The sequence below is a fragment of the Hyalella azteca genome, unplaced genomic scaffold (assembly GCF_000764305.2).
Source record: "Hyalella azteca isolate HAZT.00-mixed unplaced genomic scaffold, Hazt_2.0.2 contig9530, whole genome shotgun sequence".
NCBI lineage: Eukaryota > Metazoa > Arthropoda > Malacostraca > Amphipoda > Hyalellidae > Hyalella > Hyalella azteca.
In genome coordinates, this window is record NW_025939599.1 from 23,709 (window position 1) to 42,403 (window position 18,695).

At 37.2% G+C, this 18,695-nt stretch overlaps 1 protein-coding gene and 1 long non-coding RNA gene across 2 annotated transcripts; one reads left to right on the forward strand and one right to left on the reverse strand.

Moving 5' to 3' along the window:
- Nucleotides 1–2,074: 2,074 nt before the first annotated feature.
- LOC108683401 lies at nt 2,075–4,208 on the forward strand. The gene is made up of 3 exons (XR_001931607.2): nt 2,075–2,314; nt 2,532–2,584; nt 4,161–4,208. It is a non-coding gene; the product is annotated as an uncharacterized LOC108683401 (long non-coding RNA).
- Nucleotides 4,209–11,786: 7,578 nt separating this feature from the next.
- LOC108683400 (zinc finger protein OZF-like) lies at nt 11,787–18,164 on the reverse strand. The gene is made up of 5 exons (XM_047882035.1): nt 18,143–18,164; nt 17,767–17,888; nt 16,642–16,776; nt 13,636–14,420; nt 11,787–13,152 (listed from the first exon to the last, which is right to left on the reverse strand). The coding sequence occupies exons 4-5, from the start codon at nt 14,181–14,183 to the stop codon at nt 12,315–12,317; spliced, it is 1,386 nt and encodes a 461-aa protein (XP_047737991.1). The 5' UTR covers nt 14,184–14,420; nt 16,642–16,776; nt 17,767–17,888; nt 18,143–18,164; the 3' UTR covers nt 11,787–12,314.
- Nucleotides 18,165–18,695: the final 531 nt, after the last annotated feature.

Here is an 18,695-nt window from a genome sequence, read left to right on the forward strand (position 1 = left end):
CAGGTCTGGGTGAAAAAACCATCACTGGGAGTCAAGTGCTGCATGTGTTGTGTACAAATCGTCAAACAAACGTTCGAACTTCTGACTTTGACTTCAGACTGTCGCCCCCCTATCACCCTCTTCCTTACCGCCCCCCAAAATCTTTCCATCGCCCCTAGGGGGGCGATATCGCCCACTTTGGGAACCACTGAACTATACCATTGAGAAGAGAACACCTCTTTGCTTTTACAACAGCCATCAAACTCTGCATTCCCTTGGAGTGACAACAACAGTACTTAGAACACACAACACAGTACCTAGGTACTCAGTAGACAAGTACTGTACTTATCCTGGAGTCACACATCTCAATTACATCATTCAGAAACTGAGATTTCAGCTAAAACAACACTGAATAACCACCTGTACCTGATGGACATGATGAGCACAATAGTGCCTTTTTTCCATATATGAGAATATGCACTAAAAAGTATGATTTTAGTAAAAAAAAACTTCAATCACTAGTTTTACTGATTGAAACATGTATAGGAACATTGCTAAAAAATTTGTTTATTTAATTTTGGAATGGACTATAATTGTTAGATAGAAGTTGAAATTGATAATTTGTTTAATTCTGGAGCCCCAATTTTTTATTTTCTTCATCATTTGCTTTTAATGGGCATTTTTTCAGAATTTTGACTAAAGCCCTGCCCCCACCACCCCCCCCCCCTCAGATAGAAGTCAAGGCTTGCACAAATCCGAAAAAGGGCTTCGAGAGTTGCTAGATATTCTAATTTCAAATCGAATGGTATGTCTTTTATTGCTGTAGCTTGAATACTGCAGGAGTTATAAACTTTTTAAGATGGCTTTTTTGGATTTTTAAATTGTTCAAGGGAGCCAAATAAAGTAGAATTTTTTGAAAAAAGAATATCCCCCAAAAATTGTTGATATTGCAGCCCAAGCTTCCCCATTGCCAATGATTTGCATTTAGGGTACCAGCACACGTCTTTAGACTTATTCCTGTCCAGTTTACTGTGAATAATAAGCTATAAATGTGATTTTTTACATTTATATGTATATATATATATATATATGTAAAATATTCATTTTATATAAGTTCAAAACTGCATTACGCAAAAATTATTGCATGTACATCCAGTATATTTGCTTTTTTAAATGCACATTCTTTGTAGCTTTGAAATTAGGGTTAACCCTATGCAACTAATGCAAATGCTGATCTATAAATACCATTTTTAAATCGAAAATTTGTAAATATTGTTATAAAATGGTCATTTTATGAAAGTTTAAGACTGCATTACACAAAAAGTATTGCAGGTATATCCATGGCAGCTACAAAATGAGTCAAGAAAACAGGAAAGCCAATATTTCTATTTTTGACCAAGACGGTCCCCTTAATATACATGTATCTGAACTCTTGACTTCCACATTCTAAACAAATTTACAGGCTTTATCTTACTATTGATAGCTAATAGTTATTGGTACATGTTATTTTTTGTTTTTTATTTATATGTTAGTTATTGATTAGCAGCAAAAATAGATTAGATTTTATAAAAAGAATAAACCAAGAGTTTTGCTAAACAGGAGTTGAAGTTTCAATTAATAAACATACCCAATTTATCTTCAGTAATTAAATGATTATATATATCTTACAAACAAGTTTTAAATATTGCTTGGAGTACTAGTTCAGAAATAGGCTATTGAGTTATTAAAATTCTTCAGTTTAGTTTTTGTGATTTTTTTAATGTACAACCACCTGAAATCTTAAAAAGCATCCATGATGTCTCAGTTTATTCACAGTTGGACATGTGATCAATTTTTAAAAGCTGTTTCTAAAATTTCCAAAGGAGTTACCATTTTTACAGGGAAAAAAAGATTTGCAGGTAAAGTCTAATTTATATGCCTTATTTGGATATTGATAATCTCCTGAGTGAGTTAAAATTATATAAAACCAGCATTGTGTGCTGGTTCTGAGTTGAATATTACTAGTAATCAGTACTTCTGTGTGAAATAATTGTGTTGCCAATTGTATGAAAACTAATACCTTACTAATGGCAGTGTACCTCAACCAACAGGGCTTTTTCTGTGAAACAAACAGAACACGTGCAGAGTGCTACCATTTCCTTTTTGATTGTAGGTTCTTTTTTGCTTGTTCATTGTTATTTTTAATTATAAACAAGCTTCAGTTTAACTTGGACCCATCATAATATGATAATATGGGTGTATAAATGAATGTCATGTTAAGATGCAGAAACTCTGAAGATGCAGTCAAGAAAGAACCTCCTGCCAAAGCCTTCTGTTTGTAAAGTCAAGGCTGTTGGTAAGCTGCACATCTAGGGATGCACCAATTATTTAAAGATGTGTGATGAAGTTAAAAGAAAAATGTCCCTTATTATATGATATTTTGTGTTTTAAGTTAGTAAGAGTAAATTGTACCTAATTTATAGGATACACTGAATTTTTGTTTCATTCTTGTCATTGTGCTGCTATCTTTTATTAGTATCATGTTAATCCAAATTGCTTCTTTCTATCTGCAGAGACAAGTGGCTCATCTCTTCTCTCAGAGGTGATTCAAGTCACGACAAAGCATGTAAGTGAAGATAACATATTTTCAAAAGATAAACCTATGAAAAGCAAGTGAAATAGTTGCCAGATACTTGTTATCATTGATTATTTAACATTGGCATCTAAATATTTATGAATATTGTTTATATCTTCATTCATGGCAAGACTAAAGGTAGAAAGGTCAGGTTCATGAACATTAATGAGATTTCCTTTTGAGAATGGTTTATACTAAACAATTCTCTATTGATTGGCTATATATACACTAGTAGACAAAATAAGAGGCTAGACAAAATAAGGAAAATGCCCGAGAAATCCGCAAAATATATTTTAGTATGGTGTAGGTCCACCTCTTTTGGCAATTACAGCCTCAGTTCTACAAGGTATTGAATTTATACAAATTGTTGGTTGTTTCCAAATGAATTTTAATGCATTCTTCAGTTGAAACTCCCTCCTGCTCTTTTAAAGATAATGGCTATGGGAATTGACTTCTGACTGGCATCTCTGTCATTGACTGTAAATGCTCAATAATATTCAGGTCTGGTGATTGTGGTGGCCAAATAAGATAAGATTTATGATTAAAGCGAAAAGCACACAACACACGAATTTCGGAAATTTGATGGTGAACGTACAGCCCGATCCACGTTTTTTGGGGCGAGCCACAATTTATTTTCTACTTTTTAGTCCACAAGAAAAACGTGGATTTTTAAAAATTTTTTTTAAGTATTTTTTTTACAATTGGGAAGAGGCAGTCAGGATTAGATGAATTTTGGCTGTCTCCTAACATAAACTTGACCAGAGGTTGGATATGAAGGTAAACAATGATTTGTCATAAATAATCACATTTACCACTGCTCGAGGGCCCCATTCTGGAGGCTTTTGCACCACTCTTAATGCTTTGAAGCATTTGCATTTCAAACCAGGGGTTTTGTAATTGTAGCTCTTCCAGATCTGTGCAGCTTTTGGCAGACAGTCTTTATAGAAACTGGGCTCTGTAGGTGTCCATTGCTGTATGCAGTAATTTAAACAACTGTGGTTTTCTGACTGTCCCTCACAATTCGACCTGTGCTTTACTGAGGAAGTTTTTCCTTCTCTTTCAAAAGCAGTCTTTACTTCTGAGACAGTATCTTTAGAAACATCAAGCATTTGGAAGTTTCTGTCACACTAGCACCTGCCATATGGGCACCAACAATTTGGCCTCTTTGAAAGTCAGAGAGGCTTGCTATTTATATAGGTGAGGTTAGAGTCGCAAAAATTTACTAAAAATATCTGCATAAATAAAATATCAATTAGCAGCAACAATAAACAATAAAATGTAAAAATGTGTTATGCTTTCATTGTTTATAGCATATTCATAAATTATTATATCAAAATGTCAGTTGTTTCCCTTACTGTGTCCAACCCATGTATATACCAAAGAGTACAATTAATTTCATTTTATCATGCAAAACTGGTTATACATATTTGCCCTGACTAATATGGTTCTATGTACACTATCATCATTGAAATAGTCCTATTTTAATGTGAGAATTGAAAATGCATTCTTAATATGTCCTTGTAACAATTTGTTAATAAATTCTGTTCTTGACTGTTACCTCTGCCAGCAAACTCCACCTCTGTCATCTTGTGGGTCAGGCAAGGTGGAAGCTAAATGGTGAGTTATCATTCGAACTATAATTAATTAACATTAGGGTATTAATTAACTTGATTAGATCATATATTACCCGTGATGATTTGGCTGCTGTGAACACTATTGGTGAACATTCATTCCTTGCGTCTGAAGCGGTCATTTGTTTTGTTGACAGAACCCGATTCACCGGATGCAGCAGAGTCTAGCAGCGGGAACTATAAAGAGAATATTGAGTCTAAGTATAAGAACGTATGCAGAGAAACAGCCAGCGAATATCGCTACCAACTGCGACCTCGTCAGACAGTTCAAGAACACGGGAGTATTAAGCGACCTCATGGCACACTCTCAAAAGTAGAGTTGCCCCTCAAACAGGCTCTTCATCCTTATTCCTACAGAAATCTTTCGGTTGGTGAGACGGTAACACAGCGTTATTTTGTTCTTTGTGAAGTATGCAGCAAGCCATACGCGATTCGAAATCTGAGGAAACACTTGATAAATACCCACAAGAAACACAACGGGGCCGCCATGATCATTGTGAAAAAAGCCCTGCTACACAAACGACTTGTTCAGCTGACCGCGATCCCCATCAGTGGCCAACCGTTAAATAAGTTAGTGCCGGAAGATGTTGTCGAAGAAATGCGACGTGATGTGACACGCGGCCATATCTCTGACTTCGATTTCAACTTGCAAGCACCAAAACCTTTCGTGAAAACCGCCGACGAGACCGACCAGCCCGTGTGGAGAAAAGGAGCGCCGTTAGCCTCGCAAGCGGTTGGCATGTACAACATGGCCAAATTCAAAGAATTATTTCCAAAACTAAACGAAGTCTTGAACAACTTCCACGTGCACCTGCTTCAATCTGCAAGGTCAGCAAAAGGAAGGGAGATAGCGAACAGGTCTTTTGAAGACTTCTTGACGGTCATATTCTGCTATATATCGGACACGGACAAGACAGACAGGAAAGACATGGGTATCACCGAAGTTGTGCGAGTGATAAACCGAGGCATGACGTCGTACCGGCTGAAATGTGCCGGAATCGTCACCGGTGAGGAAATAAAGAAGACCTTCAATTCTGTCGTGATGTTTGCCGATCATCTAAACGACCTGCAGCTACCATTTGATATCATTGGTAATTGCAATGTACCAAGCGTAAAAGATCTCGTCGCCACACAGATGAAGATATTTAGAAGGCATGAACAAGAAGAATTTTATGCCCATTCTAACGAGCCAGACGAGCTATATGTGCCCATTTTAATTCAGGTGGTAAACAAGTTCTATAAATCGCCCACAATTGCGTCATGGCTGGCTAAGGTGAGGCAAGTAGCTCTGCTAAAGAAAGAAAGCACTGCCATTCCAGCTGAACTGCTCGCATTTGCACCCTCCGTTGAAAATGCCATACGCCTTGGAGAAATTTTAATGACGGTGATCGGAATCGAAACTGGTAGCCATTCCCTGGCGTTAATGACATTCAACATGGAATCCTTTCGAAAACCCCAAGCAATAACTAAAGAAGCCATCTTGTACAAAATCACTGGAGAAAAAATATGGTGCCACATCCGTGTGAGCGCGAATTATGCTGGATTGCTCCAGACATACGTGCATTTTTACCGCGTGGAGCTCACTCAGGACACACAAAATGCTGCTCCAGTGTTTGTTTCCTCCATCTCCTCTGCAACCGAGGTGCAATCTCTTTCACCCTCAGCAGCCGACAACATAGCAGACAATCTTATCTTTAATGAGACCAAAGTTATTAAAATATTCAACTTCACTTTCCAGGAGTTTTGTCAATGTATTATCATGGAATCCCGAAAGCGTTCGGATCTGAAGGATGCTCAAAAAGATGAAATTGCTCAATATTTGAATCTCTGTACAAGTATCTCAGATAGAAATATCACAATCTCGGCAGTCGTAGAAAGGTCAGGAAGAGTATCAGAATTCATCCAGAGCATTTTTAAACAAGCTGACCAGTATGAAAAGAAAATGGCTCCAGTCGTAGCAAGGATAAAAAGAGAACGCGATTTCATGAAATGCCTTCTCGGCAAGGTGTTACCTAAGTGAAGCAGTGGACTATAGCACAGACAAACTTCTTTTGGAATACATCAAACATTGATGGATAAAGCTAAGGAAAGGAAGAGGATGATATGGAGGATGAGGACCATAATTTGTTATTCCCTAGTGAGGCTAAAGGGGGATGTATTATGTTGGATCCAATTCAAAGAAAGAAACATCCTTTGTAAAGAGCACCAACTTTTATAAAGCATCCAGTCGCCTCAAAAATACTACTTTTTTACTACTACTCCTTATCTGACAAAACAACAGATTCTACCCTCTGACTAGACACGCCACAACCACCACCAGCAACACCCTTACCAGCTCCTCTCATCCAGTGACACAACAGATTCTACCCTCTGACTAGACACGCCACAACCACCACCAGCAACACGCTCACCAGCTCCTCTCATCCAGTGACACAACAGATTCTACCCTCTGACTAGACACGCCACAACCACCACCAGCAACACCCTCACCAGCTCCTCTCATCCAGTGACACAACAGATTCTACCCTCTGACTAGACACGCCACAACCACCACCAGCAACACCTGCTGATGGCCTGAGTTGTTTCATTAAACTCTCAAATTACAAACTTGGCTGACAAAAAATTACTGAGTGAAGAACTGTCATGTACTTCGAAAAAGCTGTCATTTTATATGATGACATGAAGAACATCAAAGAGAATCTTGAGCGACGTAGACGCCAGTTGAAAGAGGATGACTGCTTCCTACTAGCTAGAGTATGTATACATGTATACTGTTAGTATATATAGAGGCTAAATTTCTCAAGTGCCAGGGTATTGACTATATACTCTTAGTATGTATAGAGGCTGAATTTCATAAGTGCTAAGGTAGTGACTCGCTGCAACGAGGATGCTGTGGAAAGTGCCAAAGTATGAAATTACTTGCAAGGAAGCAGAAAGAAAAAGGCTGTAGAAATGAAGATTTTTATTGTATTTCCGCGGAAATTAGATTAATATTTCCAATTTATATAAGCTTCTGTGTTTATGGTCTTGTTTTCAATGGAAATTTTTAACATTTTTTTGCAATTGTTCAGTTGTGTGAACTCAACTAGTCCTTTGTACTCTGAAGTTTGACTAATGTATTCTGATTGATTATAGTTTAGTTGTAAAGTATAGTGCAGTTCTCGTTTTGAATGGAAATGTTTGAAAAATTTCCTGCAATTGTTTAGTTGTGTGTAGTCAACATCGCTCTTTATTGTCGAGTTTGATGTATGGATATACTCTGATTGATAATAGTTAGTAGTAGGTACGGTTCTTGTTTTGAATGGAAATTTTTCTTACTATTGTTTAGTTGTGTGTACTCAATATCTCTGTATCGTCAAGTTCTCTGATTAATAATAGTTAGTAGTACGGTGAATGGAAATTTGTGAACTTTTCTTGTTCACTTGTTTTATTGTGTTAAATGAAATTCTCCCTTGAATTCTCAAGTTTGAGTATTGAATATTTTCTGTTTGATTAATGAATATTTTTTATTTTAATAATGAATATTTTCTGTTTGATTAATGCATATTCTTCATTTGAATAGTGAATATTTTATGTTTATTTAATGAATTTTCCTTAGTACTTGATTGGTGAATATTTTCTTTATTTGTTTGATAAATATTTTTTGATGGATTAATGAATATTTATTTTTTGTTTAATGAATATGTTCTGTTTCATTAATGAGTGTATTCTATTTCTTCAAGTAAACATTTAATTTGCCAATCCTATCAATTTCCATATCTCAAAACAGTATAGGATGCTGAAAAAAATAATAACAATAGTATTGTTTGCTGATGGTAATAACAGTGTAGCATAACACCACACGCAACATAACATAACATTATATTCATGAAAAATAATTATTGGGAACAGCTGGCAGCTGTGGCAAACTACTTTATTTAGAACAGAAGTGTCGGCACTGAAGAAATAGGCCCATGGCCTGTTGCCACTTCTTGAACTTTTCGTGACTTGATTCACAAGGGATCCGGCCTTTGGAACCCGATCTTTCCATAACTGACGATTGATTGAGATAGCTGCTGGACTTATTGCCTGGTCCGTAATTTGCTAGGCATTTTAAGACTGAACATATGCTCCTGCATTGCTTCGTCTGGACTTATTGCCTGGTCCGTAATTTGCTAGGCATTTTAAGACTGAACATATGCTCCTGCATAGCTTCGTCTAGTCTGTTCTTGAAGGCGCTCATACTCGGAGCGTCAACGATACTATCAGGGAGGCTGTTCCACATAACACCTTAAACATAGTGATCTCGGCGATGAAGAGTAGGCCTGATGTGGCCTGTCGCCGATACTTGAACTTTTCGTGACTTGTTCACAGAAGATCTAAATTCGCGTTATTTGACCGGATCTTTTCATGACTGACGATAGTTTGAAGTAGCTGCTAGACTTCCACCGAGTTCGATATGGTGCTAGGCATTTAAAGTCTGAACATATATTTTTCCATAGCTTTATCTAGTCTGTTCTTGAAGGCGTTCATACTCGGAGCGTCAACGATGCTATCAGGGAGGCTGTTCGACATGTCGGTGACTCGAAGCGAGAAGAAATGTTGTCGCATGGATGTGTTACAACTCAGTTTTTTAGTTTATAGCCGCGGCCCCTGGTGTTCATTCTAAAAGTTCATCAAAAAATCAATAGTGTATGAGAATTTTTATTAAAACAAGTCTCGCTCATTGATTGTGATGTAAATTGATAAAAGTAAAGTTTAAAATTCATCCAGCTATAATTTCCTGATGAACGCCAGGGTTGCTGTTACAATAATCGTCGAAAAATGGCATTTGTACCGAAAATTCAGGTGATAAAATTTATGTACCGTCAACTTAGATGAGTTATTATCAAAATCGATGAAAGGAATTAGATCTTGGTTTGACATGAAATTGTTTCGAAATCTATTGAAATTGTGATAACATAAATGCAATTAAGAAATGTAATAATTTTCGTTCAATAGTATCTGGTGTTTTTAGAAACAAAAAAATAAATATCCCTCACAGTCTACGGTGAACGTTGTTCCATAGATGGATTTTCACTAATTTCTGTAACTTTAATACTTGCGCAAAGTTACCCTTTATCAATCTTATCTGTCCTAATTCTCAGCAGATCAGGCGACAGCAAGTTGGTCTTGTAAACAACTACTGGCCGTCTCGCTTTCCTGCCCCTGAAGTAGTCAGTAACCTTCAACACGTGGCCAGTTGCCCGATTATTAGTGGCGGTTAGTACTGGCCACTTATAGTGGCTAGTACTGGCCACTTATAGTGGCTAGATCATGTAGAAGATTGAGCTTGCCCCGAGGGCGGCTACTCGGGCAAGAATTTCTGCCATATGATGCTGGATCATGGAAATTATTTCCGGAAACCTCAAAGACAAAATAGTTGTACAAACGTCGATATCATCCATACAGCCACTGCAAGGATAATTCCAGGCCTAAAGAGCAAGTCTCATAATGAAAAATTATCACGTTTCTTATCGACTGATGTGTGCAGACCTCATTGAAGTGTAAGAGTATACCCACGGATTGCACAGGGTCCCAGAAGGATTACTAGAATTTAACGCAAGAACCAACACCAGGGGCCACCGCTATAAAGTGAAAAACTGCGTTGTAACATCCATGTCACTTCTTCTCCATTGTGTTGGTTGATAATCACCCCTTTGACGTCAGAAGAGATCAGATCAAAGCGGGTGCATCATTTGCAATATAGATTTCAGACTTGAAAGTTGAAGTGCAAAATGAGGTAACATTCAATAACAGAAACATCAATTCTCTACTCATTACTTAGCCAGGTGAAACTTTAATATTTATGTTGATAATTTAGACACAAGGCATCATGCCTCGTATATCAGAAATATTGTCTCACAGTATTCATGTTTCTTGAGAGAACTTAACATTGGTATCTTATAGAACACAAATCGCCAGGGTTCAGCCTTAAAGAGTGCACACAACTCACAAGAGCTACTGGCCTCTGACTCTACCAAATATAATCTCGCTCCCAAATGACGATAGGTCCTATCTGCAAATACTAAAAAGGATCTAAATTGTAATGGTGAATTATTCCGGCACGAAATTAGTCATGAAAAATTAAATAACTATAATTTCCACAAAAATAAACATATGTTGAATTCGATGTTAAATGCTGGTTCATATGAGTCTCGTTCTGAAAATCTTCTAACAAACTCTAGTTTTAAATTATCAATGTGATTCTGGGGATTCACAGTTAATGCAAGGATAAGCTGCTACATGAGCGAGATTTCAGCGACAAAATACGACCCAAAAAACGATGACCCTGTATCGTCAACAAATGCGTTGGACGTGAGCGCAGCAAGACGACAGCCGCTCGATAAAACGGGTTGGTAATAAGCTCGCTCCCGGCCATCTGGTGGTTGAGTAGGATTATACCGCCTTGTTTTAGTGGTATAACAGCCACCATATGAGTGGGTTACTTTGTGTTTCAACAGGAAAATACCAAACTAAAGGAATTAATCCATAAGCAGTAAAAGTCAGAGCAAATTGATGACGATGCACGAACAAGACTTGTTCTGGAAATGCACCACATACGAAGAAGTAATCACTTATCAATAAACTTACGACATCGCTATTTTAGAGCTAGTTTAGCATCAATTAATAATATTCGCTAAAATCCGCCAACAGGAACCTAAAACAAATGCTTACACCATAAACGATGTGAAATTCAATGAACCGAAGCCATCGTGAGTTTTCTCGATGAGCTTTACTCATTTTCTTCTCTCACTATATCAACGGCTTCCAGCCCCTAGGAGGGCTTCAAGGAAAATGGTTGCTGATATTCAATGTCGCAGCATTCAGGCCCCAACAAGCGATAGGCTTCGTCGTTCTCTTTCATATCCACGCCGCCCCAAGCGACTGCCGCCTTCAAGGGACATTGAACAGCTGAGCCCCTCTTCCTTGGCGGCGGTGGGTGCCTTGGCTTATGTATATTGCTTGACTTTAAAACTATTCTTCAGTTTTTTTTCCCATTTCTTTTGGAGAATTGCACTTAGCACTGAAACTTCACAACTATTACTAGTACATTAACTCAAAAGTTGCCAGTCTTGTAACACTAGTAGTTATTATCTAGGAACATAAATTATGTAAGAGTGAAAAGAAACCTGTGCTTGAAGAAAACTCAGTGAGCCAAAAAAAAAAACACTGGTAAAAATTTTTCTGAGAGCAATTTGTCTTTAAAAATAATATATACTTTGAGGGTTTGATCTTTCTTCATTACCAGCCTTATTTTGCCGAGTTTATCAAGATTAGAGTCTATTTAATGACCTAAATCATCAACTGGTTGCATGGTAAAACGGACAAAAGTTTATGTACTTGGCTCCTCTCATTTCACACACTCGACTGCAGGCTTTTAGTAATGAGTAATATTTTTAAAACTAGTTTTATGGAATCTTAAGTTGATTTAAACCAAAAATAACATCAAACAGGAGGTTTTAGTTAAAAAAAAACATACTGTGTCTAAATATAATTATAAAAAATAAATTTTCTTCTTGAAAACTGATGTGGGTTTTTTTATATTTCACTTTGAGAAAATGCAGTATACAAATTAAATTAACGCAAGAGTTAAAATTGATGTTAAATTTACAGTTGGTTGGGCTTACTTAAAATAGTAACTAAAAATTGCTGTGAAGTATATTTTGCTGGCAATGATGACAAAAATGACCAAAAAAGTATTCAAGAATTCATACTGAAGTGCAAAAAATACAAAATGGACTTCAATATCAAGGAAATATTGAGTCTTCATTTTTTTATATCATTGCATAATAATAGGTCCTGAAGGGCTATAATACAAGTTGGAGGCCTAGTAATATAGAGCTAATTTTTTAAAGTTCTTTTCATACCTTAAATTGGCATGGGTTGTTTCTAGAGTCAAGCATCATATTCCATTGTCTTGGTCCTATCTAAAAAATTTGAATGTTCTGCATTTGAGTCTTGTGTCGAGCTCTCTACATCCACATGCAACTTCACACTTGGGTCACTGTATCGGTTTCTGATGGAGCCAGGAGAGTAGCTTCTATTAAACGATGCATTAGTGACACATATCATGCTTGAAGCATAGAATGGGCTTTTTCTGTTGAATGCTTGCTAAGATGATGTCTTTTTAGATATCTTTTTGTGGCGCAAGCATAATCACACGAGGCGCACTTGAATGGTTTTTCTGTTGAATGCTTGTTGAGCAAATGACGTTTCAAGTACACTTTTGTGGTGCAAGCATAATCACACTCTGAACACTGGAGAGGTTTTTCTGCAGAATGCTTTCGAAGAAAATGTGCTTCCATGCCCGATTTAGTGACACAAGCATAATCACACTTGGAGCACTTGAATGGTTTTTCTGTTGAATGCTTGTTAAGCAAATGGAGTTTCAATTTCGCTTTTGTGGTGCAAGCATATTCACACTCAGAACACTGAATAGGTTTCTTGGTTGAATGTTTGTTAAGAAAATGAAGTTTCAATGCCCCTTTGCTCTTGCAAGCATAATCACACTCAGTACACTGGATAGGTTTTTCAGTGGAATGTTTATAAAGAAAATGACTTCTCAACTCGCTTTTTGTGATGCAAGCATAATCACACTCAGAGCACTGAATAGGTTTTTCTGCAGAATGCTTTCGAAGACAATGTTGTATCAAGTCAACTTTTGTGGTGCAAGCATACTCACACTCCGAACACTGAATATTTTTTTCTTTTGAATGCCTGCGAAGAAAATGTACTTTCAGTTGGCTTTTAATGGCACAAGCATAATTGCACTCAGAACACTGAAATTTCTTCTCAGCTGAATGTTTGTGAAGAAAATGACTTTTCAATTCCTCTTTTGTGGCGCAAGCATAATCACACCCAGAGCACTGAACCAGTTTTTCTGTTGAATGCTTCTGAAGACAATGTCTTTTCAAATTACTTTTTAATGCACAAGCATAATCACATTCAGAACACTGATAAGGTTTTTCTGTTGAATGTTTGTGAAGAAAATGACTTTGGAACTCGCCTTTTGTTTTACAAAGAAAATCACACTCAGAACACTGAATAGGTTTTTCTGCAGAATGCTTTCGAAAAAAATGATTTTTCAAGTTAATTTTTAATTTGCAAACAAAATCACACTCAGAGCACTGAATATGTTTTTCTGCAGAATGCTTTCGCAGAAAATGTTGTTTCAAGCCATCTTTTGTGGTGCAAGCATACTCACACTCCAAGCAATGAAAAGGTTTTAATGCTGAATGCTTGTTAAGAAAATGTCTTTTCATGCCCCCTCTAATGGCACAAGCGTAATCACACTCTGAGCACTGAAAATTTTTCTTTGCTGAGTGCTTGCGAAGAAAATGACTTTTCAAGACACCTTTTGTGGTGCAAGCATAATCACACTCCGAGCACTTAACTGGTTTTTCTGTTGAATGCTTGCTGAGCAAATGATTTTTCAAGTACATGTTTGTGGTGCAAGTATAATCACACTCCGGACACTGAATACGTTTTTCTGTTGAATGTCTGCGAAGAAAATGTCCTTTCATGTCCTCTTCAACAGCACAAGCATAATCACACATGGAGCACTTGAAAGGTTTTTCTGTTGAATGCTTGTAAAGACAATGCCTTTTCAGGCGCTGTTTTGTGGCACAAGCATAATCACACTTGGTGCAGCAAAACTTCTTCGTTGATGAATATTTAGAATGGCAATGCGTTTGCTTGAATTCTTTGCAACCATCAGCATATTTACTCTGAGAGTATTTCTGCACATGTCTGTAAGGATGCTGTGAAAGAATATGGTTTTTGAGATCAGCTTCCGTGGCACATGAATTCGAACAAAACTGGCATTGGTGTTTACTTCCGCACAGCTGTTTGAATTTAATATGCTCTTGCAGTGGTTTTCTTGTGGCATGCGATTGTTCACAGTGAGGGAGCTGTAGTGATTTGCCTATTGAATGCATAGCATTATTGTGCTGCTCTAGTCCACTCCCTGAACTAGAGGTGTAATCAGAGCAGGGGCGGGGTCCTGAAGCAGGATGTTCCAGATCAAGGTGCTGCTGCAGTAGGCCTGCACCTGCAGGCACCAATCCATGCTGGGAACACCCAAGCCCGATGTGTTGCTTTGAGCTGGACGCCCCAGAGACATCAGCACCGCCAGCAGCAACTCCTGATGCCAGTGCTGAGCCACCTTCGCCAAACTAATGATAAAAATACAGAGTAAAACCATCTACCATATTAATAACAGCCACATTAAACTGTGGACTTGCCACAATATAAGACATATGTTAGAAATTTTGGGATTTTTACCCCCATCTTTTGTGGTTCCTGCAAGGATTGCTTAGCATTAATACTTTGTCTGAGCAAATAAGTTAGTAACAATTACTTGGTCTCAACTTGAATACCTGCTCGAACACAACCCATATATACTATGCCTAACCTTTGATGCAATATTCATTTTCATCCCCAACACAAAACCACAACAGCAAAAGCTCAGAGTTGAACAACATACTAAAATTCATCTCAGAACATTGTGTGGGCAAAACAAGGTCTAACTACACCAAGGAATACATACCTACTAAACTATTTGTTGTTCCATAATTGACTACACCTGCCCAATCTGAGACATGATCACTTTACCATCAACCAACATCACTCGGCTTCAAGCGTTTCAAAATGCCACACAACACACACTAACTGGTTGCTACAACACAATATTATCATTTTGATTGTAAAATGCAATGTTTCCTACTTACAGCAATTTTCTCATCAATAACAGTCCTGCCATCAAGTCACATGAAATAACCACCAACCCTGCAACATGAAACAGTCTAAAAACTAAACAAATCAATGAAATTCAGCCAGTACTACCAATCACCATTACCAGTGTTACCCTTAAAACATCCAGCAACAGGCTCCACACCAAAAACATTGACCAGAGCTACAGTGGTGAGAGACAGTCTCTTGTACCCAGCAGCCCAAGTTCAAGTCCTACTCAGGACAAGTTCTTTTGGGGAGCTCAGCTCTTAGCTAACTCTGCCATTCATCCAATTATGGTTGATAAATGTTGACCTGGCTTGCCCAGGCTATTTTGTTGTGCAAATGGTTTTTGCAGATCAGCGGGCCACTGATGGTTGTTAACTGCCTGTGGCCTTAGTGCCCTGAAAAACTGACCTAGCACTCTCGCTAAACTAGTTGCCACTACCAGGATGGGTTATTACATCAACAATGCCATTGACTCATACCATGCACTGATAATTCCCAGAGGCTTGCTTCCTTTACTCTGAACAATGAACAAATTAGAGCTTTCAATACAAGATCTACATGATAGAAGCTGGCACAGCTTTGTTCTGATCACTGCATTCTCCAAAGCAGTTATTAAAACAGAATCAACAACATTTTCAACACAAGCAGCTACTGCCAACTCGTTGAAGAGACCCAGCTCCAGTTATGCATTGCCTTCAGCCTTCCCTGGTGTAGGGAATCAGCTGTTATAACAAAATAGCGGGTATCCTGACATTATGGTAGCAAATGTATTGCAGACCCGAGCTTACTAGGAACTAGTTATTATATGTATTAAGGTTGTTGACTCTAAGCTCCCATCCTTGTTGGACAGCTGATTTATATCCTATGCGTACATACTGATTGCTATTACTTTAATCAAGTACAATATGTCAGTGCGTAATCTGTCTCCTATGAATTTGTTACAGGTAGCTGACGAGGAAGACCAACCAGAAAGTATAGCACATGGACCAAGGCCAAAATAACAACAACCCTACTGTTTTATATAATAAAAAATATTTTCAGAATTACTGTGCTAATCATAATCTTTATATTTTGACATAAAGATTGGATTTCATTTCCTTAATTCTCAATATTATATGAATATTTCAGTTTGATGTAAAGAAATACTCTTTCTGGTATATGTATGAGAACTTGATTCACCCAAGCAGACTATAGACAACTTCAGAATAGAAAACTAATGTTGTGAACCCAAGCAATATGGTATCTTTGTCCCAAGCTGTGCAGTGCTGATTATTACCAATTTTATTCTTCCCTGAATGTGATTTCATATGTGAGGATGTTACATTTAATGTAATAGGTTCAGGTGCATTTCCTTGTCTTCCTACACTGCAAGAACTAGATATCTTGTTCCAGGATTTGATCCTTGCTTAGAAGAAATCAATAATAGGGCTATCTACTTCTTTGATCGAAAATCATTAGATTTCACTAGCAGAATTAAATGCATAAGGAAACTTATATCTGTTTAAATTTCCACTACCAAAATTAATTAACTCAACTATTTTATACTTAAATGGCAACAGTAAAACAAAAAATTGGTAATTCAAAAAATATCAGGAAAAAATCTGTTGCATAGTTTAACCTAGGAAAAGCTGAACCTGCATCTTTAAATATAAATACCTGATTTAACAACAGAGCAGAAATGTTCTGTGAGGAGTTTGGGAGGGCATCATGAGCCTCAACTTGAGCTTCTGTCTTGCACGGCACACAAGATGAGGGTGCAGGTGCTGGGCTTAGATGTTCAGTTGAACAAGACTGGGGAGAAGTGGAGGACAATGTTGATGTGGCTGCAGTGATGTGTGCATTTTACAAGGAAAGATTTGGTATGTGACTCTTGTGACATTCTGGGGAGAAGTGGAGAACAATGTTGATGTGGCTGCAGTGATGTGAGCATTTTACAAGGAAAGATATGGTATGTGACTCTTGTGACATTCTGGGGAGAAGTGGAGGACAATGTTGATGTGGCTGCAGTGATGTGTGCATTTCATGAGAAATGATATAGTACAGAACTCATAGAATTCTCTGCAAAAGCCTAATTTCCTAACAGCACATCACAAATTACTTTCTATAGAGGACTTCTTATGTCAATGCATACCATAATGCAAATATTGCGCTAGCCAGTTTTCAACATAAAATGTATAAATAACATAACTGGAAATTTCAGAAGCAAGTGCACACTTTTAGTGCGTTTTTGTTGTATTAAAATTGGCATTAATAAATTTTGTTAAGCACTTCTTTTTTCACATTGCATTACTTCAGTTAAAACTTACATCAATTCACATGAATGTTCTCCTGTTCTATTCTATGGAATTCTGTGCTTCAATCAAATTTATTCATTGAAAAAAGAGAAGAATTTTAAGAAAATTTTGACAGTTTTATATGGTTTGTGCAAATAGGGACAGGAACCATCTATTCACATATAATCACATTATCATTAGTATTTGACTGTAGAAAACTATGGGAAAAATTTTTTAGTTTGGCTTTAGCATGGCAAACTTGATGAGAGTTATCATAAATCAAATTTCCCATAACTTCTAACCAATTATTTGATCAAGATGAGGGTGCTTCTTACCTAATTATTATTGCTTAATATTCCAGCCTTGATACTCAATCAAGATTTGTGTTCTGATGCCTGAATTGAAGATTTGATTACGGAAATACTATTCTGCCAATTTTTTCATGAAAATCTATTCAGTAATTTCACATGCTTTGACCAAAATTTAGAAGCATATCAGCTCCACTTACCTCACTTCCATATAAAAATGGTTCCTCCTTGATAGAAACTTCTTCAGTTTCATCCTCAAGCTCCTTCTTAATGGAATTAACAGAAGCTTTGACGACTTGTGGAGAGTTGTCATGTTCCAAGGCTGTAAAGTAAGTTCATTGATGTACTGGTGCCACTGGGTTATGGAGCAAGTTATCTCACAATGAATTTAGACAAAATGTTAATATCACTCAGAAGAAAGTGATCCCCTTATTGCCACACAATGTTATCAAATTTTATATTTAGGCTCTCATGAAAGAAACACAGATGAAAATTAAATCAGATAAATTCACATAGCCCAAAATCCTCCTTGGCACAATAGAAACTGATAAGTGAGGCACATGGAATCTGGCTTACCTTCAGACTTGACTTTGCTGCCACCAGGAGACACTTGAGTGAGGCTCTGCTCAGGGCATCTGCCACTCCTGACTGCAGCATCAGAGAGTTGGTGCAGCACAACACTGCATTTTCTGGTAATTGGTGCCATCACCAAATGTGATGATAATTATGAATTACTGATGTTGAAATTTTTAATCCACCTATTATGTTGACAGCAATTGCAATAACACTGGAAGGATTATGGAAACTGAAGAAATGAAATAGTGTGAGAAATTATCACTAATTTACACAATTAGACAAAATAAAGCAGGAATAGATTCAGCAGATATTTATTGAAAATTTACGATCTGCAGGTGCTATACAGGCAATGATATGGCAAGTATAATAAGGTAGCTAAGTTAGAAGGTTTATAAGCTGGAGTAAATAAAAACAGAATGAGCAAGGTGACAATTTAGAAAAAATAGTGGTATCTAGTAATTTGTCGCATCAAATCCAGCAAAAAAAGATCTGTAATGAATTTGCCCCAAGGGTCCCTAATTCTGCAAAGAAAAATTAATATTGTTCACTATCG